General features: G+C 45.6%; 1 protein-coding gene across 1 annotated transcript; it reads right to left on the reverse strand.

Moving 5' to 3' along the window:
* Positions 1-228: 228 nt before the first annotated feature.
* LOC142774433 (PHD finger protein 24-like) lies at positions 229-22806 on the reverse strand. The gene is made up of 4 exons (XM_075874789.1): positions 22519-22806; positions 13897-14036; positions 9406-9495; positions 229-939 (listed from the first exon to the last, which is right to left on the reverse strand). Exons 1-4 carry the CDS (start codon positions 22750-22752, stop codon positions 729-731), a joined length of 675 nt encoding a protein of 224 aa, XP_075730904.1. The 5' UTR covers positions 22753-22806; the 3' UTR covers positions 229-728.
* Positions 22807-24119: the final 1313 nt, after the last annotated feature.

Raw genomic sequence — 24119 nt, forward strand, 5'->3', positions numbered from 1 at the left:
ATAACGCAACACCTGTTGGAAATATTCAAAAAAAGATATTTTAAATCGCTACTAAAAAGGACAAAACAACATAATGATGGAGCACAAAAATACCAGTGATCAGCAACAGCAGGAGGATGTTGGTATGTACAGTCACCTTAAGTTTTTCTGAATATTTGATCTCTTTATTCTTTCCAATAAACATTTTACTGTATTGGTAGTGCGTGTGACTGAACAGTATGTCGCAATAACAAATTACAGCTCTATTCAAAATATTCGGATTGTCATTGTAAATTCCATTTTTATGGCAGTATTACAGCAAAGAAACGAAAAAGGTAAAAAATTATCTCTATTAATCGCCGATCAAAACGAAGCGCCGTAATAAATGTAGTAGGATAATTTACAACAGACGTACAAAACATCACGAAAATATCGTTATAGCACTCCGTTAATATTCTGACCTTCAGTAACCTAAATTTACCGAAATGCTTCAACCCTTTGAAAGCATATAAACGTAAATTATCCCATATCATTGTTTCGAAGTTTGCCGTGCTATACGCTGAATATTATGGAATCTAACGAACGTCACATGGAATCTAGTGCGTCACACATGTGTCGGGTGGTCACTATACTAGCTATCTCAATCGACGATCTTGCGCTTCACTGTTTGCGGGCAATAAAAACAAAAATCTCCTCGTAGTGCCGCCCGAGACGCGAAATTTAAGACGGTCGCTGGTGCTGCGCCGTCTTCAGTCCTCCTCGTCATCGGACTCGGTGCTCGTCGCTGCCGGGCTCTTGTGGGATTCCGAGGAAGCGTCGAACCGGAAGCGCATCGAGCCCAGGAGGCCGACGTGTTCGTCCTCCAGGAAGGCGACGTAGTCGGGACCAGCCCAGGTGTTAGGCCGCGCCGCGATCACGGCAAGCGCCATGACGCACAGGAAGCGGCTCCACGTCACGAACCTGCGTGTAGATTGAGGTCCTGACAAATCGTGGATGTTAAAAAGTATGAACTACAAAGTGACAGCGCTTACACACGAGACGCCCCACTTAGAAAAGAACACGACACACACACAAGTGCCATGAACTGCTTTATTATTTCGGCTGTCTATACAAGTCCAAAGAAGCCTTACTGCGCGTGCGCTCACAACGAAAGCTTTAAGCAAGTGAAACAGTGCTGATAGGGGTGTATCAGATACGCGAAGACTAAGACATGGTACTAAGATGAATGCAGGGACAAAGGCGTCTTTGTTAACTACTACTACTACTACTACTACTACTACTACTACTACTACTACTACTACTACTACTACTACTACTACTGCTACTACTACTACTACTACTACTAATAATAATAATAATAATAATAATATTATGCGTGGTTCAATGGCCCGAAACCACCATAAGATTATGAGAGACACCGTAGTAGAGAGCTCCGGAAATTTTGGCCACATGTGGTTATTTAACTTGCACCCGAACCTGAGCACACGGACCGATAGCATTTACGCCTCCATCGAAAATGCAGCCGCCGCAGCCGGAATTCGATCGCACTAGCTGCTTGGTTTGATTGATTTGTGAGGTTTCACGTGCCGAAACGACGATATGATTATGAGAGACGCCGTAGTGGAGGGCTCCGGAAATTTAGACCACCTGGGGTTCTTTAACGTGCACCGGAACCCGACACGGGCCTACAGCATTATCACCTCCATCAAAAATGCAGCCGCAGCCGGGGATCCTACTAGCTTCGGGTCAGCAGCCAAACACGGTAAGTATTGGAAAACTGTGGCGGGACCATTTGGTAAGTTTCTGGGTCCCCAACAAGATAATGCGATTCAGTTTTACTGATTAGAAAATACGTGTGCTTTATAGTAGATGCCGTCACAAGTTTATGGCGTCACGAAGACTGGTGCAGGAACCTCTTGTGGTGACACCAACTTCATCATTCTCGCGCGTTTTCTCGCTTACCAAACGCCTTGTCACCGCAAGCGTGGCATTTCTTGGTATCTTGAAACAATATATTGCTTAAATGAAATAGTTGTTTTTTTTTCTCTTTACCGGGTTGAAGTTTTAAAGTATTTGGCACTCTTAGCCACTGATTTTCGTTTTTTTTAATCTACAGAACATAGCAGTGTCAAAACATTCCCTGTATGGAATGGCACAGGCTATAACAACGTTCTAGAGACAGTTGCAATGTAAGTTTGCTGTGTTGAACTACAAACAACTCGAAATTGTTTCAATTTCTTTCTCCACAAACTCTAACTTTCTCGAAATAACTTAGTGTGGCATAGAAAAACATTTACCGGATATAAAGAACTGATATGCGCTTTAGGAGTCCTTAGGCGGTTATACATAGCAGCATAACTATGGTATACAGGAAAATAACGCCGTGTCCCCTGTGTTTTACTGTCCAGTTGTTCGCGCTGTTCGTGTGAACCACCATGGTGTGAACTGAGCAGGGTTGCACTGTTCTTTTTATTATTTCTGCTCAGTCGCCATGGCGGATCAGTATTTACGGCGCTCGGATGCTGTCCCGAAGTTCTCAAGTTCTCTCCCGGCCACGATTGTCGCATATCGGTGGAGGTGAAATTCCAGAGACCCGCGTAACTGTGCGGTATATTCAAAAGACCCAGATGGTCGAAATTTTCGTAGTTCTTCATTTCGGCGTCCCTCAATCATATCGTGGGTTTGAGACGTAAATCGCCAATATCATAATTATTTTAGTACTCGCGCTGCACTAATTCAGGTTCTGAAATACAGTCGGTTGACGAGTCCCAAGTGAATATTGCTCTCGCATACCAGGTGTTCTCAAGCACTGTGTAGGTAAAACGTCTAGGTTAATCACTCTAAAAACAAGTTGACATCGTCCCATCCTCATGTATATCGCGATACGAATGATGTGGGAACCAAAATGGCAATAAGTAAGAAGAAAGATAATCGAAATAGAGGAACAAACAATTAAAGTCACATGGTTTTCATGCCCTTTCCTATAAGATGTCCTAAACAGGTGAAGCGCAAAAAAGGTAACAGCGGACTAATAGAAGAACGAGGACAAGCACTCTCTCGTTGTTCTCATAGTCCGTTGTTACCTTTTTGGCGCTCCACCTGTTTAAAACATGGAATGCCAACTAGCCCGCTCCCACACCTTGCTTCCTTAAAAAACGGCTTGAAAGTGAAAGCTATCTCATTTTTATTCTCAGTAGGACAAGTGCTCTCTCGTTGTTCTTATAGTCCATTGTTACCTTTTTGGCGCTTCACCTGTTTAAAACATGGAATGCCAACTAGCCCGCTCCCACACCTTGCTTCCCTAAAAAACGGCTTCAAAGTGAAAGCTATCTCATTTTTATTGTCAGTTGGTATAGTATTAGTCTTACCCTCACGCCTACCTCAAATGTTATCTATACCCGACGTGGTCTTCGCTGCCTGCGGAATCGGAGCCATTGAAACTCAAAGATACTGTACAGACTACCTTTCGGTAGCATGTACAGTAACTATAAATTCAGTTAAGTAGCAGTTCCGTTAAGTACCGTTAGGTGGCAAGCATACCTAAAGTTACTTGAACTTCAACTATATTATTTCTTCTAGAACAAACTAGAAAGGTTCTCCAGGGCTAAAGCTGCCGTCAGCAGTTTGACTGGGCCCGGGAGGCGTTGTACATGACAGCGCGAGAACAAACATTTTATTACAAAAGAGTTAACACTCATATGCATGATTAGAGAAATTGTGAACATTAGATGGTACATATATTTGCACAAAAAAAAACAAAGAAGTCAAAGAAAGTACGATCAGTTGATATATATCGTTACAAATGAATATGCCGTATATATGCTTACATGTTAATGAAATACATCTTCAATTCCGTACGAGAAAATTCAGCAACGTGAACATTTAAATTATTTAGAAGTATTTAGAATTTTCGGTAAATTGTGCTTGAGGGATTGCAGCTTATATTCAGTGCGAAAACGCAGCCCAAACCAAGCTTCAGCGTTTCTTAGATGCACAGGTACGTCGTGGTGTTTCTAAGTAGCTAAGGATATAAGAAAATCACTGTATCTTCTCTTTTCAAAATAAGATATCTGTAAAACACGGTATTCGTAGTACCGATCTACGCGAATGATTTCGTATTTTTGTGATAACGTTTTTGTTGTGATCCGGGGTTAGATATTTGCATTGTGCGGGAGAAGTGCCTTTTGTAATGTAATTATTTTATCAACGTTTGTTCGCGTTGTGGACGCTCATACTAAACTGCACTAATTAAACTGCGAGGTGAATAATTCGCGATAAATTTGTAGTTTGGCTTCTGCCGGCATGAAAGCTCTACAGCGAGATAGTACAGCGGTTACTGCAAAAACTTGTTTTGAAGGTTATCGAAATGAGCGTCTCAACTTAAATGGCATGAAAATATAATCCCAAGAGTTTTACGTTCATTAACCAATTCTATATTTTTACCTAAAAAATGGCTGAATGCAACAACTGAAAACGTTTATTTCTGGCTCTAAAAAGACTCGTTTTTGTTTTGGTGGGGTTGATCTTGATCACATTTGAAAGAGACAAATCTGATAGTTTGATTAGCAATGCATTATATCTGATAATTAGTTCTTTCGCATCTTCTCCATTGAAGAGCATAGTACTATCATCCGCATATATAAAAAAAATCAACTGTGGGGTTGATGTTTACTAAGTCATTATTATATGGGTTAAATAATAGCGGGCCCAAAGCACTTACTTGTGGTACTCCATTTTTAAAGGTTAAGAAGGGAGCTAGGACGTTGTAAATAAATGCCCGCTGAGTTGTTTCCGCAAGATATCCTTTCGTCCAAACAAGTGGTTGTCCGTGTACTCTATACATTGATAACTTATGTGTAAGGATGTCATGTTTGAGGCAATCGAATGCCTTGCTGAAATCAATAAAGAGTCCGAGGGTAAGCTCTCCATTGTTTACGCATGAAACAATGCTTTCTTTCAAAGATAAAAGGGCTGCCTCCGTTGATCTACCTTTCCTAAAACCGAACTGGGAGTTTGTTATTACGTTATGTTTTTCTAGAAACTTATTCAGGCGTGCGGCAATAACTTTTTCTAACAGTTTGGAAGAGTTACTGTATATGCTATAGAGTTACTGTAAGTGCTACGTAAAGTTAGCCCCGCAGTGGTGGTCCCACTCGCTCGCTGGATTTCGTGCTGACCGGTTGCGCCCCCGTGATCTCCAACGACAGCGCAGCTCTGGCCGACAGGCTCACCCTACGCCATTTCCTGACGCCGACAAGAGCTCTCGCTGAGTGGTGCCCCGCCCTCGGACTCCTGCGACCCTGTCCATCTATCCTATCTTTTCCTTATTTCCGTATGTGGTCTCTCTGTCCCAGCGCCAATCTCTATCTCTATACCTTTGATTCCTCCCTACCCTTTTAATCCATCCGTACCTTCATTCCTCGTGAGCAACTGTTGATATGTCGCACAAGGACGCAGACAGTTTCGGGGCTCACTTTTTTTATTTTTTCTTCTTCTCTTCATTTTAAAAGTCACTCCCCCGCCCCCCCCCCCTCCCCCACTGGTACATTGGTATAGTGGCTAAGTAACTCGGCTGCTGACCCGCAAGTCGCGGGATCAAATCCTGGTTGCGGCGGCTGCTTTTTCGATGGAGGCAAAAGTGCTGTGGGCCCGTGTGCCAAGATTTGAGTGCACGTTAAAAAACCCCAGGTGGTCGAAATTTCCGGATTCCTCCGCTACGGCGTCTTTTTTAATCATGCGTTGATTCGGGGACGTTAAGTTCCTTTTAACAATCAATCAGCTAACTAAAGTTAGTGCGTAGAGTAACGATAGAGTTACTGTATAAGCTACCTTTAGGTAGCACATTCAAGGTTAACAGGGTAGCATGCCGGCAAAAACATGTTTTCCTAATAAAGAGTCTCTCTCTCTTAAGGTTACTCGCTAGAGTTGCTGCAAAGAGTTACTGTATATGCTAACTCAAGTTTCTGTAATCAGAAGCTCTATTGGAACCTATGTGCACTTCACAAGGTTTTGAGCTGCCTCCGGGAACAGTCCATCTTTGTCAAAGCGTCAATGTAATGCGATCCCGTTATCGCGTGACACCATGTTATATGATGCAACAGCGACGCCGCGACGGCGTAAAAATTATAATGTTCTGTGAAGTCATGAAGACGTCATATAGGGATGTCATCATTTGTTGATATTTTTGTATCACTCGCGTTGCCACCGACAGTCACTTGACACGTTTGATAAGGCATCTAATGCTGACGCCTTCATTCCGCTCCCCCCTCCCCCATGCGAAAAAATACAAAGGAATAATTTAACTTCCTAATAATGACCAAGCGTCATATTGTTCTTGACAGTTCCACATCGTGGCACATCATGTTACCACCGCCGTTCACCGTGTGTAAGAAGGAAAGCTCAGATCACAACAGAGAAGAAATAAACAAACAAAGAACATCGGCAGACGTTAAATGCACAAACCAGAAAAATAGAAAGACGTCATGGTGTTTCCGGCTCGCCTGCTGCGTTTGAAATACGCCATTTGTATGCCGCCCTTCCGGGCCCGTAGGTGTATATATTTAAAATGGCGAACGTTTTCAAACCTGCTTTAGCGTAGGATGGGCGGGGCAGTTTTGAAGAGAGAGTGGTGTGCCCGCAACGGAGCTCAGGAAGAGGGGTGTTTGAAACAACTCGCAAGCTGGCGCGCGCGACTCGAGAGTTCCTGCCCTGAGCCGGCCCTTAGCGTTTCTCACTCACCATGTGCTGAGAGAGAACCGCGGGAGCGAAGCTCCTGTTGCGGTTCGTGGTGCGGCCGGCACGCTTTGTTGAGCCTCCGTCTTGGTGGCGAGAAGACCTGTTAACAGCTGTGCTCAAGTGAGCGGCAAGCCTTAACTGTTCCTAGGAACTCTTGCGTGTCATGGCAGTCTGCGTACGTGAGACTCGGACTTTAGTGAGCTCGACTCAGAAAAAAAAATAGTGAAAAACCTAGAACAGCATTACGTGTGCAAACGGACACTTGGGAGGCCTTAGAACAGACGCCTTAACTGCAGAAGGTCTCAAAACAAAAAGAAAGTGAGTGCCCCAAAAAAGGCAGACGCCATCTGATGTTTCTGAAGGAGATGCCATAAGGAGGAGCAGATCCTGAAGTTAAACTTAGGAAAAACAGAAGCGTAGTAGGTGCTCTGACACCCGACCAAGATACATGCTCTATGATGTATGGGTTATTATCGATGAAGAAACTATATGAGCCTGAGTTTATTAATTTGTTGGCAATGTACGGAGCCTGTGTAGCTCGTATACATGCACTTAACGCCCTACTTCAATTGAATGCTTCACTGGCCATTATATACGCCGTTCTACACTTCGAAGAATATGAGAAACGGCGCAAAAAGAACGGGGTCTATAGACGGTTTCAAGATTGCAAGCGTTGTGCCCCAAAAAAACTTCCGGTCACCTCATTTACCAGCTAGTAACACTGAAAGTACGTTTTGACGTTTTTTTTCTAAGGTAAGAAAAGTCTGTTATTAGTTTTTCAGATAAAAAAACGTGCATATTGTTCAAGGTGATTTCTTGTAGTTTTCATGTAGCTCAGAAGGACATTTATTTGAATACATTTTGCCAAATGATGGAAGGAAAGGGCAGAAAATCAGTAAGCTATTTTTCAACGCTTTTCTTGCTCACCTATGATATTCAAGCACATCGGTGGACGAAACCGCAAGTCATCAAGTGTTCGTGTTTGTAAACGGTGAAAGGGCGTTTTCCTCTCCAGTGGAAAAATGAAGATTATATTACGTTCTTATTGATAGATATCCCCGCTTCCTTGCGATAGCGTGGTGACAAGCTTTAGCTTGTGAAAAATATAAAAAACTGCGAGTGGTGGTATGCAATAAATTGTTACCTCCAATTGCTGAAAAAACTACACCATAAGTTACCATATGCTACACCCAGGCAGTGTTGATACGTAGCAGTTAGTAGTAGTCATTGTAGTCGTCGTAGTAGTAAAATAATTGTGGGGCCTCAACGTCCCAAAACCACCGTATGGTTGTGAGAGACCCCGTAGCGGAGGGCTGTGGAAATTTCGACCATCTGGTGTTCTTTAACGTGTGCCCAAATACGAGCACATAGGCCTACAGCATTTTCGCCATTTTTGCCTCAATCGAAAATGTGGCCGCCGCGGCGGGGATTCAATCCCGTGACCTGTAAGTCAGCATCCGAGTGCCTTAGGCACTAGACCACCGTGGAGGTGGTGGGGGTGGTGGTGTTAAGGAAGGAAGGAAAGAAGGAAGGAAGGAAGAAAGGAAGGAACGAAGGAAGGAAGGAAGGAAGAAAGGAAAGAAGGAAGGAAAGAAGGAAGGAAGGAAGGGGGAAGGAAGGAAGGAAGGTAGGTAGGTAGGTTGGTAGGTAGGTAGGTAGGTAGGTAGGTAGGTAGGTAGGTAGGAAGGAAGGAAGGGGGAAGGAAGGAAGGTAGGTACGTAGGTAGGTAGGAAGGAAGGAAAGAAAGAAAGAAGGAAGGAGGAAAGGAAGGTAGGTAGGTACGTAGGTAGGTAGGAAGGATGGAAGGAAAGAAAGAAGGAAGGAGGAAAGGAAGGTAGGTAGGTACGTAGGTAGGTAGGAAGGAAGGAAAGAAAGAAAGAAGAAAAAATGGTAGGTAGGTATGAGGTATGTAGGTAGGTAGGTATCTAGGTAGGTAGGTAGGTAGGAAGGGGGAAGGAAGGAAGGTAGGTGGGTAGGTAGGAAGGAAGGAAGGAATCAGCGAACGGGGACTTTTTCTTCTTTTTCATTTTCACGGAGTTCCTTGTACTTTTTTTTCGTCGCTGGTCAGGCTTTTTGGGCTTGTTTATATTTATGCTGCAAACATATTTATTTTAATGACCAACACCTTCACCGCAAGCGTGGTTGACAATCATCTTAGGTAATTGAGTGTCGAAGTGAAGCGTACGTTGGGGGAAATAAACAAGTTACGTTATTCATGCATTGGCAAACGCCCATTCAACCGAATGAATACTACCCCGGAGGCGATGTTAAAAAGTGAATACGTGCTTTCGTTCATAATTGCGCATATTTTAGTTGTTAGAAATAAAGTGATTTTTTCAACTCCTGGCTCTATTTAATAATTTTGTTCATAATTGAATATCTTCCAGAAGGGGAAAATTCGTTAAACTATTGCTTCTTTTGGAACTCTTCGCAAAATTTGCACTGGTTAAGTGTTGATTCTTCGCTAGTTAGCTGGGTAGCCTCTGGCGAATCCAAGATGAGGGCACTGACGAAAATTATTTTGGAGGCCAGTCACATCTGTCTAGCTCAGGAACATGCTCATTCAAAAAGAAACAATTAAACGAAAGCATCCCCATGCCACTCATTTGAGGTGCGTGAGTGGCGTGTTTATGACTTCTGCTTTGAGGTTCACTATAGGAACGAGTGAAGGTCACCTATAGCTTCACTCACCTATCGACGTCACCCAGGTGCTGGTCGGGATCCGGATGGTCACTGACGGCTCGTATACGATCCACGAGAAATTCCACGCTGGTTGTCAGACTGCGCCCACAGAATTACATTTTTTAAGCTTAAAATACCGGTCAACAAAATTAACTGGCATAGCATTTAACGCGTACGCACACCTCAATGACGCGCGTCACCTCGCAATATATGGGCGGAGCATGGCGTGAAGGGATAAACTGTGTTCTTTTCTCGGAGTCGTTAACATGTGGTGGCATGGATGCGAACCGGCAGAGGAATGGAGACGGGCTTGCATCGTGTCGGTTCAACGCAGAATAATTATACTAAATGCGCTCATTTTTGCCCACTTTCTTGTCCATGTTTTCCTTGCGCAGATTCTTGTTCAGAGGCCAACTCCGGCGATATTTCGAGGTCCATAGAATTCAGTGCGATTTGCTGGGTACGTTCTTTCGCACATTTCCGGCATTTATGCCAAATTACAGGCTTGACAGATGAGCTGATTGTTTGTAAATGAATAATAAATATTGCCTCGCCGATGCCCCCCTGGCTTGCCAGAATTATTGGCAACGCTGTCTGTGTGACGCCATGTTTGGCATGTCGACAAAAGTGACGCAGGCTATTGCATCGCTTCTTTGGCCGCTACAGCGTTTATTGGGCTGGCCACAAGGCGACGGCAGCGGTGTTTTGCACAGAGAAGCTTCTCCCCTTCCTCTTTAGTGTTTTGCCGGCGCTTCGCTGGTCTGGCTTTGACAGTTTTCATACTCTGCCCTGGCGGGACCATTACACAAATTCCGGTTCTTACCAAATAGTACGTCGTACGTCGACAGTCTGTCCGTCTGAGTTTTGGTTTTGGTATTGCACCTTCTTTGTTTCCTGAGTATTCCAGCTATTGGGCTCGTGATAAGAGGGTTTAGGAAACATAGAAACACCATTATCTTGACATGTTCGAAAATTCGCCGGAGTTGGTCTTTAGTGATGCCATCGTACGTACTGAAACCGCAATAAGATTTTGAGGTACGCCATTGCGAAGGGCCCCGGAAATGTCGATTATTTACCAGTATTTAACTTGCCCTGACATCGTGCAATACATGGGCCTCTACCATTTCGACTCCATCGACATTCAACCAGCGCAGCCAAGGTCGAACCCGGGACCTTCGTTTCTGCAGCTGAGCACCGTACCGCAACACCACAGCGGCAGACGTTAAACGCAGGCTTTGCATCGGTGTTCACTACATCGGCTATCTTATCGGTTTAGGTGTCGCCATACTGAGCTGTGGACTTCGCCGTTTCATATTTTTAACAACCAAACGAAAAGTGCACCGGTAGGCCCGTAGGTAGTATAATGGCGTGTGACTGGTGCATTACGAGAGAAATGCGGCCATGTTGGTAAGACATCAGGTAATAATTGGCGCAATGAATCGGAAGGACGAGAAGGGAGGACACAACACACGAGCCAACTTTCAACAAAATCACTTTGTTCAGAGTTAGCGCGCGTGCTGTGGCCTGCTCGTACTTGCGTTTTCTTGCACTAAATATTACCTTAGTGGTGTATTACACATCGCCCGGCTTTTTTTTTCTCACTTTAATGTCACAACATATAAAAAACATGGCTGATCACCCTATATTGAAATATGTGTAACATGAAAGTGAGACGTGTCCTTACAGAGGTAGTTGAGCGTTTATTGTGTGTGCATTTTTTCAGCAACAGCAAGAAATTGTAAAGTCAGGTTAAGAACGGCAAGTAGCTTGAAACTTGCAGCGCACACCTTAAGCAGGAAGCACGTACAAAGTTAGCATACACAGGACAAATGCGGACTAACAACTATAGCTCGACACTTGAAGCGCGCTGTTAAAACAGAAAAAAAAAGGACGCATGTAACGAGCGCATAAGTACACACATGACAAGCGTGAACAACTGCAGAGTTATTCCTGCGTCGTGTGTGTGCAGCCCGCTCCTTTCGTAAAGAAGCCGTGGCAGCGAGTGAAGTGACCTTCATCCTTTCCTGAATTGTGAGTTTGATTAGCGCACCCGCAGGAGAGATCACGCTGCGTGGAAGTGGCGCTTCGCGGAGGTTAAGACTTTTACAGCGCGCCCAACGTGGGCCCGTCGTGCCATCTGGTCGCTGGAAACGAAAATGCGCTCAAGTATCAAAGCTTTGAGGACCGCCAAACGGTGTATGGTGCGTGTAAATAGCTTGCTCGGTACTCGGCTCTTAGTGAGGAAACCAACCTTAGCGTAGATACAATGAATGATAATCTGACGAGTATCATTACCGAGTGTGCAGTGGAAGTTGGAGGCAGGGTAGTTAGACAGGACACTGGCAAGCTTTCCCAGGAAACAAAGAATCTCATTAAGAAGCGTCAAACCATGAAAGTCTCAAGTACAACAGACAAAATAGAACTGGCAGAGCTTTGAAAGTTGATTAATAGGCGTAAGGTATGCGATGTGAGAAGGTATAACATGGAGAGAATTGAACACGCTCTGAAAAACGGAGGAAGTGTCAAAGCAGTGAAGAGGAAACTTGGGATAGGCAAAAATCGGGTGTATGCACTAAGGGACAAAGAATGCAAAACAACTACAAATATGGATAGGATAGTTAAAAAAATAGCGGAGGAATTTTACAGAGATCTGTACACTAGCCGGGATAACCACGACTTCAATACGATAAGAACTAGCAGTAACCCAGATGACACCCCACCAGTAATGATAGAAGAAGTCAGAAAAGCGTTGGAGAGCATGCAAAGAGGCAAAGCTGCTGGTGAGGATCAGGTAACATCAGATCTGCTGAAAGATGGAGGACAGATTGTGTTAGAAAAACTAGCCACCCTGTTTACGAGATGTCTCCTGACGGGAAGAGTACCAGAGTCTTGGAAGAGCGCTAACATTATCTTAATACATAAGAAAGGAGATGACAAGGACTTGAAAAATTACACGCCGATCAGCTTACTGTTTGTAGTATACAAGCTATTTACAAAGGTAATTGCTAACAGAGTAAAGAAAACATTAGAATTCAATCAACCAAAGGAACAAGCAGGATTTCGAACAGGCTACTCAACAATCGACCACATTCATACTATCATTCAGGTAATAGAGAAATGCTCAGAATACAGCAAACTACTATATATAGCCTTAATTGACTACGACAAGGCGTTTGGTTCAGTAGAAATATCAGCAGTCATGCAGACAATGCAGAGTCAGGGCATCAATGAAGCATATATAAACATCCTGGAGGAATTTACAAAGGATCAACTGCTACCATAGTGCTTCATAAAGAAAGCAACAGAATATCAATCAAGAAGAGTGTAAGGCAGGGGTATACTATCTCCCCAATGCTCTTTACCTCGTGCTTACAGGTGGTTTTCACAGGCCTAGAATAGGAAAAGTTAGGGATAAGTGTTAAGGAGAGTACTTTATTAATCTGCGCTTTGCCGATGACGTTGCATTGCTGAGTAACTCAGGGGACGAATTGCAACTCATGATAACGGAATGCAGAAACGTGGGTCCTAAAATTAATCTGCAGAAAACGAAAGTAATGTACAACAACCTCGGAAAAGAGCAGTGCTTCGAGATAGGTAATAGTGCACTTCAAGTTGTAAAAGACTATGTCTACTTAAGGCAGGTAATAACCGCGGAGCCAAACCACGAGATTGAAGTTACTAGAAGAATAAGAATAGGGTGGAGCACATTTGGCAAGCACTCTCAAGTTATGACAGGTAGATTGCCACTTTCCCTTAAGAAGAAGGTATATAACAGCTGTATCTTGCCGGTACTTAGCTACGGAGCAGAAACCTGGAGACTTACAAAGACGGTTCAGCTTAAGTTGAGGACGACGCAACGAGCAATGGAAAGAAAAATGGTAAGTGTAACCTGAAGAGGCAAGAAGAGAGCAGAGTGGATTAGGGAACAAACGGAGGTTAAGGACATCATAGCTGAAATCAAGAAGAGGAAATCAACATGGGCCGGGCATGTAGCGCATAGACAGGATAACCGCTGGTCGTTAAGGGTAACTAACTGGATTCCCAGAGAAGGGAAGCGGGTTAGGGGGAGACAGAAGGTTAGGTGGGCAGATGAGATTAAGAAGTTTGCGGGTATAAATTGGCAGCAGCAAGCACAGGAGCGGGTTAACTGGTAGAACATGGGAGAGGCCTTTGTCCTGCAGTGGATGTAGTCAGGCTGATGATGATGGTGAAATAGCTTGCCGTTAGCCTGTCCGCCAACGTATGCTGCGTGGCGTAGTGGTTAGCACCGTTCGTTTAGAATCGAGAGGCTGATCGTTCGATTGTGCGTGACAGGTAACTTGCAATTTTGTTTTTCTTTTCAATTTGGTAATATATATTTTACAACGTCATTTCCGTGACGAAAGTACGTCAGCTGAGCCATGACGGAACCCCACACAAGACACTTTCATGATAAAAAGCGAGAACGTTTCTTCAGCAGTCCACAGCCCATGAGTCGAAAGTAGAATCGCCCATACTAACGCCATGTGGTCTCGCCACTCGTGCACCACGCGCCGGGCGTCGGCCACGCTGATGGCGCCCCCGTTGTGCGTGTCGCGAAGTGCAAACTCCTCCTTCAGCAGGCGGACCTCCGAGGGTTTGAGCATCGACACCAGCTCCTTCTGCGCAGAGCAGTTCCCTGCAACTCGCATTCACCTGCACTTGCCAATCAATGGCTGTAGGTGTCCAATAATTAGGCTTATACATACTGAGTTTCATAACTTAGTTCTGAGTAACCATGGAAGAGAGGCATTAAGAAAAATTGACAACCACACGCACCCGTTCGCAGCACAAAGCTACAAGAAAATCTTCGTGTATTTCTTCTAGAGAAGACTTCTTTGTTAAAAAAAATTGTCTTTATTCGAATGTCAAATGTAAGACGAAGGCGGTTGCGGTAGCACTTGAGCTAACATCCTGGTTAGCTTGTTTCCTCGTTAGCTCAAATGGTAGAACGAACCGCCTTAGATATAGAACCAGACCTGGTCAGTGTCGCGGTAATAAGCGCGCACAGGCTTTCCCTTCAAGGGGGGGGGGGGGGCAAGGTTTGTCGCAGCGACCCCCTTTCCCTATCATGTCAACGTATGGTGGTGACGTTGCGTCCCCCCTCCCTATATTGTCAATGTAGGGGGCTGGCTTTGCGCGCCTCTCTCCAAGACTCCCCCCCCCCTCCTCGTGCACGCCTGCAGTGGGATCATTATACAAGGGTACCATGATAGTATCTTAGGGATACTTTTGTGTATTTATACCAATATATATTTGATGATGCATTTGTATCCTAGTAATGAAACACTTTTGGAGTGTATACATTGTATCGTGATAATGTGCAACACACTGGCATCTGGTTACAGTTTTGTTGGAAATTAGATGACTGTTATCAGAGGGGAAGGACAATTTTTGTATTAAGCTAAGTGAAGGCGGCTGCCGGTCGTCAACACGACAATGGCGGCTTAGTGCACAGAATGGCACACATGTGGCAAAAGCGCGTGATGCCATTAACGGAAAAATCGCGGAAGCAGTGCTTTTAGCCCCTTTTGATGACAGTCGCTGTCTCGTATACTCGGTGCAGCATCCCCAATTTTCCTATTGTGGTACCTATTGCCAACCCGATAAGGAGATGTTGTAAAACTTTCCGCCATATGGAATTTAACCGTTATAACAGATACACGCGCCTGTCTCATTCGGTAGGCACACTTCCCTTTTGGTGAATGTTGTGCTAATTCCAAATGAACCATGCTTCGATCAAATCCGATTTGAGAATCTGCTAGTGCAAGCAAACTTAAGCAGCACCCTTCATTGCAAAACACGTGTTGTGCGTGTAAGTCACTGAATTCACTGGCGTTCGTTACTGGTGCGATTGATTCAAGTTCAAATGCAGTGCAACATTATTCATAATGATCTATTGTACTCTATAAATACCACCGGGAAGCAACAGCATCCCGTAAATAAAAATTATACTCCAGTATCTCTATTCCAGAATACCTTCTCGTCTTTCTGCATATGCATTTGCGCAATATCTGTTACGTGCAAGAAAAATGTATTTCAGTATCTGTTCTCTATGCTACCAGCACGTGTACTTCGACATCTGTATTCCGGAATACTGTTCGGGGTATTTATGCCGAGCACTGCCTCCAACGTTCCTCGACTTTCTTTCAGTTCGAGCATTGCCCTTGGGACGCGCACTCAGAAGTGGCTCATTCCTGTAGTCACTTGCGATGTGGAACGCCAAGAAAACAAAGCCTCGATGGCCACCACATGGCACGAAACTCAATATGAAAGCTCTACACTTCTCTTGTAAGGCCCACGCTCCCGTACCACTTCTACTGCAAATTTCGAGTTATTCGCTGTTCTTCTTGTGTCACATTCTAATATGTTGCTGTCGCATTATTTGCTTCGCTCTTGCTGCGAAATTTGCTTAGTTCTTTCTGTTTAGCTTATTGTGATGCGGCGACCAGTTGCTTCGAAGGCTGGTCAATAACGTTCCGCAGCGCACAAGCACATTTTCATCATTTCGAGCTTTCGTATATAGGATATACTTGACACACCATCGTGGGAATTCGAGACCTGTGTGCGATGTGTCGCTGTACCATGAAGTTCGCTTGGATGTGGTCCCAGAATTTCGAGCTTCAACCGGCAGATCCGCGCTGAGCTGTCACAAGAGCAGGAGCTTACCATATTAAGGCGCCGCTGGTTCTACTTTTCCGAAGGGCCCGAAATGGACACGATGGTATGAGAAGTAAGTAGCAACGGCAGCTTGCTGAAATGCGAATTGTCGCCCTCTCAGCAGGTTTACACACACTTATATATATATATATATATATATATATATATATATATATATATATATATATATATATATATATATATATATATATATATATATATATAAAGAGAGAGAGAGAGAAGACGAGATGCACCTCGTGCCGTTATATGCAAATGCCGCGGGCTGTTTCACCCCGACGTTCCGAGGCGCGTCTAAGTGCGCGTCAGCTGCTCGCGTCAGGAGTTGGAGCGTGCGCTGTCTTTGCTCTTCGGTTCCTACAAATCCTGCTTATTTATCTATTCTATTTTTGTTAAAGCTCGCTCGTCTCGTTCGGAGAGCGCGCGTTCTCGCCTTTGCCTTTAGAGCCGCGTCAGCTTTTACCGCCAAGACGTCCGCTACACGCGACGTTTTCTGCTCTTTTTTCTGGACGTGTCTCTTCATGACGCCTTTTTTTCTTGGGATACCGTGAAAGTGAAAGCAAGGGTTTCTCCTTTTGCAGCAAATTGTCTGTTTAGTCGTAGCCGCATCTAAAGATTGAGAGCCGGACCAGGTGTCTCCGAGTGAAATAGGTAACAGTGCTATCGTTCACCTGTGGACAAAGCATAAGACAATCCAAACGGCGCAGCAGCATGATGTTCGCTCATAAACAGTGACGTCGCTTTACCTCAGCCGTGGTGGTAGTAGTTGCGTCACCTTGCTATACTAATGACAAAAACCAAAGGGTGTGATGCAGGCCATGGCAGTCGCATTTTCGACGCATACAAAACTGTTGCTATATGGAGGCCTTCGTACTTAGATTCAGGTGCACATTAACGATGCAGGCGAGCCGAATTCAGATTTATCATAGACTCGGACGACTAATGCGCGGATGATCCACGTGCTGGTGCATTTACGCGATGGACAGGGGTCCTATAGCAGACAAAAACATCACTGAGCCGCAGTGCTTTCTGACCACAGCATGGGCGCTCGCTTGCTCCCGATACCCGTAGACTGGTCTGAGAGTATTCGGCGACATTGTGTCCGACAGAAAAACGAAGCTCGCTTTTGTTCAGTATTGTCGACGAGAGCAAATTCTTTCGGGGAAACGGTGTTCCTGGCCGAATGGCTGTGTAGAAAGACAAATCTGCTTTGCAGAGAGCTGCTGTGGATTGGCCTCACTGCTGTCGCGCGAAAGGCCCCGCATACGAAGGGAGGATAGGGTGATGCATCCATATATTTATTTTTTTTTATTTATTTACAGTACCTTACCGAGCCCTCGAGGGACATTGTGTAAGGGGGGCGGTACAGATAATATGTTAGAAAAAAATATCTACATACTATCTACACATACATAGGCAAATAATGAATATGACAAAAAATGCAGTTCAACTTATGAACATGTAAGCAAAATACATACTAGAAAAGTGAGTTACAGTATGTGAAGGTGAAATACAAAAAAAACTATTATGATAGTAACTATAACCTAGCAATAGTGCAAAACATCGGCAACAGTCCTATAAACACTGATGATTACGAAGATGCGATAGAGCAGTTATTGATATCTTGGCAGTTCTCTTCTTGTGAGGATAACAGGTACTGACAATGCATATTGCACGGCTAGCACATGCTTTCTGTCTCTTGGTTCACGTACTAACCCAAGTTCAGCGTTCAGACACGGCCCGTGTTCTGAGAGAGCCGCTTTAAGCGACAGCATCGCTCTTCCTTCCGTATAGAATCTCTCGCGTGCAATAATTAAAGTTAAGACACCCGTTATTCTGCAACCCACAAATTGACGCGCATTTAAAGCGACAGAAATCTAAAAGGTCATCGTCTGAGCAAACGGTCCTAGAAATAAACTGAACCAAGTGCCAGCAAGCGAAGAACTGAGGTGTGCTGCGAAGACAGCCGTACGGCTAGGAGAGAATAAAGGTATGCTCGTCGCCAAACACTGCTGGTTGGGTTTCTAAAGCCGCAGTTTAACTTCGGCGAAATTCCACAGTGGAAAACAAGTTGGCATTATCTGTGCCGAGCTTCGTGGACTAGGCTCGGATAAGAAGAATCGCAGCTTTGAGGTCACGTGACGACCCGTCCACCCTTTCATATCCGCATTCTCTCTGAATGTGGCACAAAACTACGAGTGGCCGAAATTTCGGGAGTCGTCCACTACAGCGTGCCTCTCCAGCCTATCACAACTTTGGCACCTAAAGCCCCAGCGATTATCATTAGTAAGACTACTTTACGTGGCAGTGTTTATTTATATTCGCTTTTCGCCGACATTGTAAGGCGAGTGAAAGTTACGAAAATTTTCGGAGGGTGCTTGCTCTGGCCCAATCGGCTTGATCAACATTTGTCGATGTGTACGTACGGGATGTAGCTCAATGACATAAGCAGAAATTTCGCCCTTGAAAATAAAGAGGATGATATTTGCGGCTTTTCTAACTGTAACGTAGTAATTACGGCACGAATTCTAATCAACTAAAGTGTACGAAAAAGTGAAGTGCTTGAGTCAACAATCTTCCACTTAAGCCTCGAATGCTTTACCAATGAGCTACGACAAAGTCTGTTCCTCCGTTCACATTGCTGGGTATTTATATGCATTCTAATTCATGGCAGTGTTAGGCCAGAGCCATTCGTAGCCAATGCGGCGAGTGCAAAGTGCTCTTTGCCAGAGGGCGTTAGATGGCACGTGACCATTGCATGAGGTAGCCGCTGGCCCACAAAACTTCGCATGGTATATATTGGGGGGGGGGGGGTGCTGACACCCCCCCCCCCCCTGTAAAGTTGTCTGCGCCGCGTGGCACACGTCTCTCGCCCCAAGGCTTTACTTCGGCCGTGACCACTGCCGGGCGATAGATGGCGTTGTGTTCGCTTTGAGTACCACTGTTGGTAGAGTGGTAGCGCCAGCGGTGGCCCCTGGCGGAAGGCAGGCCTTGGTGGTGGGCGAGAGTGGAGCGAGCCTCTTCTGCGCATGGCGCATGCCACGAACGGTTGTCTGTAGCGTGGGTTACCGGTGCTCGGCACCGCGGGCTTCGCGCTGGGGTCCCACGTGGAAAGTCAGGCGTTGGCGACGCCGCCTTGGGTTTGTGTTAGTGTGTTGGGTGTGTTAGTGTGTGTTTATCATGTTATTGTGTGTTTAGTGTGTCACTGCGTTATGTTGTTTGTATGGTAGCGTGTTAGTTGAAATTGGTGTATCATTCGGCAGACGATATTGTCGTCTAAATTAGTTAATAAATGTATGTATGTTGTGTGCTTTCTACCGACCGCGTCTTCTGTGTCCTTTCACTCCAAGAGCGTGGCCTGGCGCGCGCTCGCCTCGTAGAGATCCCACAATATCCAAGGCATTAAGTATGCCGAAATGACGAGCTCGATGTCTTTAACGAAGCGAAGAAAACAAGTCCTTTGAATATTGCTTTCGTTCTTATTTCCGGGATATCTGAGTTTGCGAAGAGGACACAATGCTAAAACATCTGTATTTTAAGGAGACGATTTCTTCATCGAAGCATAAATTGGTGCATCGGAACGGAACGAAAAGGAAAAATGAAGAAAATGGTATTTTTGACCAAAACGAAAACGTTGCCTGTGAATTAGTTCCGGAGAGAAGGCGACATCTTTTTAATCGTTTTTCGGCTCTCCAATAGTTGCCGCATCTCCGATAGTTTCTGCAGCGATTCCAGGTGCTCACAAGAAAACCGCCAGCAGTTTGAATACGATGATATAAATGATTTTCATTGATTACTCTGGCAGATGACTTGTCCTTATATTAAGTGCAAACTTACTCTCTGGTATCCTATGTATCCAGCAGAACTCGTGGAGTTGAGCCATAAAGTCGTAGTTCTTAAGTTTTCGGGCACAGTCAGAAACCTTGAGTTGTGGTCGTCAAGAAGCGGACTGGAAGCCGCCCAGCGAGGAACATAACGTAATGAGCAGCTATATATACCATAAAAAAAGCCAATCTGCGCTGAACGCGCAGCGCACACAGAGCGATAGCTGGATGAGTTGTTCGTTATAAACTCTTTGGAAAAATACTACAAGTGCACTTTGACCTACGCATCCAGTGCGCCAATACTCGTTACTATGCGCAGAATCAAGGTACCCGCTAAACATCTATAAGGCGTTATGCTCACTTTGTTGATGCTGCGGTTCATGACAATGGCGAATTATGGCAACCATTTGTAGGAGATTGGAAGCGTTAAACGGCCCACCCTTTGCGCAGTTCACGTGGTGTGACGCCTGGTTGTTACCTCACTTTATCTCTCTATACGGTATATATTGACGCACAGAGACATTTTATTTAAATAGATATAAATGAAACATGTGAGAAGCAACCATATTCCGGGTTACCTATGACAATCTCGGCGACCTCCGGGCCCCTTGAACTAAAGCCTGGCGGAACTCGGGAGGCCCGTCGTAGAGGACATCGTTTCACAGCTTTTTGGTGCGGATGGGGTGTAGCATGATGAGAAGAGGAGGAAATAATTTTAAAGCGCACCCCACCGTCGTATGGGGAGCTGCCACAGTCCGGGCAACAATAGTCTGTGTAGCGGTCAGGGCGGAAGTTATGCAGGGACAGGAGGTTGAGGAAGGTATGCGTTTGGAGCTGGCGGAGGGCCACCTCTTCCTCAGGTGAGAACGACGCTGGCGGTTTGTGCATTTTGCGTCTAGCGCTGGTGTTGTACTTTGATATGCCTCTATATGTGAGTGGAGGGCCCACTTGATCTGGATTCTCAGCCTCCCCACGCCGGCAGCTCAGTGGGCAAGTTCCGGAGCGACCACGTCAGCGCGATCATTACCTGGCAGGGAAGCGTGGCCACGAGTCCAGAGGAAGTGGATACCTTGTAGGCTGGATGTGTCTGCGTTTGATGTCTTGTGTAGGATGTAGTGAGCCACCTGAAACCTCGGCAGACTTGCTTTGAGTCTGTTAGAATATACACCTGTCCAGGAACGTGAAGAGCGCATCGTACAGCAAGTGCGACATCGAGGACTTCACCGTCTACAGGTGTAGAACTCCGCAAAGAGGCGGCCGTAAATTCCTCGCCCAACAAGGAGACTTTGTAGCGTCTTTTTGTGAAGACGTGTGAAACGTCAGCGTAGCTTTGCGGTGGAATAGTCGACTACCATGTCAAAGACCCAGGCTCATATCCGACTCTTTAGAGATGTTTTTTTTTAAGTTGGCGTAATAGCACTTACGGACACTGGCGGCAGAGGAGGGTAGTGAATAATAAACATTAAGAATGAAAAGAAAAATGGCAGAATATCCACGGAGCGAATGATGGAGAGTGGGGCGAAGCATCCGTTCGTCCATTCGTTCTTGCTTCCGTCCGTCCATGCGTGCATCTGCGTGGCCGCCCGTGCGTCCATCCGCCCGCCGTGCGTGCGTCTGTTTGTGCGTCCGCACGTCCATCTGTGCGTCCGTCCCTGCGTTCGTCCATGCATCCGCTCCTGCGGCCATCCATGCATCCATCCGTCCGTGCAGCCATCCGTGTGTCTGTCCATGCATCTGTCTGTGTGTCCATTCGTCCACCTATTCAAAACTCCAAATACCACCATCTCGCATCTTTTCATCATATATTCCTCATATAGAAGCACCGCCATCCAGCGGACATTCCAAGGAGTGAACGAGAGGAGGCACACGCACACTTTCTTACGGCTTTTGCTTCGTGTCTACTTCCCACCTTTAACCACCTCGAGTTCATGTTATATACTAGTTCATTGTATTTATAGCACTGCGGCCCAACGCTCGCTAAACGTTTCTAAAACCAAGGAGGTTACGCCCAGCGAGTATAACGTAGCAACCCTCTCTTGTCAGATAGTGCTCAATGTACATGCCAATGGCTGCTAAGGGGGAATGAGAGACAGGAGAATTCGGCTTTTAGTTAACGCGCACGCTGCGAATTTTCATTGTTCCACAACGCACAGAAGAAATATCCCACCGGCACCACCTTGGAGGTCAAAATGTAAGACTGGTTACCCACTAGGACTACTACTACTACTACTACTATTACTACGTGGGAGGAACGGGTGCCGCTTTAAGGAGCTTCGCCCCTAAGAGGTAGCGCCGCAACTGTCTGCATCAAAGTGTGACATCTCGGAAGTAGCTCACAAGGGAAAGGATAACAAGAGATTAAAAAAGATTAAAAAGAAATAAAAATTAAGAGAAAATGAAAAAAAAAATTGGGAAATGCTTAGAGAAGTTTGTCGGCGGAGCCTCGATCGGCGAGCGGTCGTCGAAGAGATAACATCGCGGACGAGACAACCATTAGGCAAGAATTCACCGAGCGTTACTCACTAGCGACGGGAGACAATGGCGTAACGAAAACCACCTGTTCTGTTCATCTCATAAGAGCCTTGGCTGTAAAGTATCTTACGTCGGTGTGTCGCTGCCTGAGGAGCTGTAGCGCGAAGCGCGTGAGCACCTGTGCCCACGAGATGCAACCGTCGTGGTCGCGGTCGAAGCGTGCGAAGTCCTCCCGCAGCAGCGCCACCACCCCTGGCGGCAGTGAGCCGCGATCGTCCCGCGCACCCGCGTACAGCCGCTCGTGCAGCTCCAGAAAGCTGGGCCAGGTGAGAACGTTGGCCGCCAGACGACGCTCGGAGTCCATGCCGACGGCATCAAGGGCACTGTGCAGTTCGGTGTCGCTCAGCAGCAGCTCCAGCGTCTCCTGCACAGCCATGGTTCACGAGCAAATCGCTTTAGTTTGTATTCCCACTCCTTTATTGGAGTGTTTGTGACAGCAGCCTGAAGCAGCTTGCGTATTTATCAGCGTCAAATGAAACCCGAACAACAGCAAACCTTTCTGATAGAGTAATGCGTGCCGTCCTGTTATCACGATTGACAGGCGCGCGCATCCTATTTGGCAGCGTTCCACATATATGCGTGCCCGTTCGTAGTGATAACTGGATGGCGCGAACTATAGTATCGCGAACGCTTGTCACTGTACAGGTTTCATTTGACGCTGACAGTACGTGTGCTTTTGCGTTTCTTTGTATTCTCGTTGGGTGCGACCGAGACTACAGTGGAACGCAAAAGCGTTCGTACGCAAGTCATTAGGGGCCCTGTCGCTAAATCTCTTTTATGAGGTGAACGTGGACGAGTTTCGATCAAAGCAGCTCCAAGAAAAACCACCAGGTCTGCGCAGCGCAGTCACGAAAACGTCAGCGCAGTCACAGAAAAAGCTGGAAGTGTGCCTTTCCTATTGGACCCCCCCCCCCCCCCCCGCGGCAACTCATTCAAGCACGTTTGCAAGGTATCCACTACTTCATTCATTGATTTGGTGGCTGACGACGACGAAAAGTTATAGCTGAACTCCTTCTAATGCGTTGGAAGCCATCAGCAATTCACTGGCTATGCAATTTGGATAGTGTGACGCCTTGTTACACAATTCGAATTCTGTGACGCCTTGTTGCCATTTTACTCTTCTAACACGCTATTTCGCGTATTTTAACGTGGTGCCTTCCCGACATAACGCATTAATAGGATTTATGCATGCAAGAGTTTCCGAGAACCAGCATAACTATGTAGTATATTGAGTTGCCAGGAAAATAAAGGTCGGTTCATCTCGGGGACGTCCCCGAAAACGTCCCGACTGCCACGACACTTCTTTCTTCCGCAGATTGTTTGAAGTCGAGACAAGCTGGGGGGAGGCCAAAACAATGATTATCACATCCGAAGAAATGGGATGAAGACCATTTTCTAAAAGCCTAGGATATGAACATTCCTTCTCGCAAGGAACAAATGAACGTCGGCAAAAAGCTCGTTCTGTGTCGGATCTGTAGTCATCGAGGTTTTCGCATTGATTTCCATGCACACAAACACGCGGAATCATTTCGACTTCAGATCAGAAGGTTGCGTGTTCGAATCATGTCTTGGTCACCGCTTGTAGCGAGAGGCAGACATACGTAATAAATCCAAAAGCACGTCCTTTTATTTAGTAAATGCATTTCTCTATGCGGCCCCATTGATGAGACG

This window comes from Rhipicephalus microplus, chromosome 10 (assembly GCF_043290135.1).
Source record: "Rhipicephalus microplus isolate Deutch F79 chromosome 10, USDA_Rmic, whole genome shotgun sequence".
Lineage (NCBI taxonomy): Eukaryota > Metazoa > Arthropoda > Arachnida > Ixodida > Ixodidae > Rhipicephalus > Rhipicephalus microplus.

What these genes read in the sequence shown, in the direction of transcription:
- LOC142774433 (XM_075874789.1), bottom strand. Translation starts at nt 22,752, where the DNA reads ATGGACTCCGAGCGTCGTCTGGCGGCCAACGTTCTCACCTGGCCCAGC. An exon ending in TCAGGCAGCGACACACCGAC is followed by an intron (nt 14,037 to 22,518) that starts GTAAGATACTTT and finishes TGCTCTGCGCAG; the next exon opens with AAGGAGCTGGTGTCGATGCT. An exon ending in GAGTGGCGAGACCACATGGC is followed by an intron (nt 9,496 to 13,896) that starts GTTAGTATGGGC and finishes CTGTGGGCGCAG; the next exon opens with TCTGACAACCAGCGTGGAAT.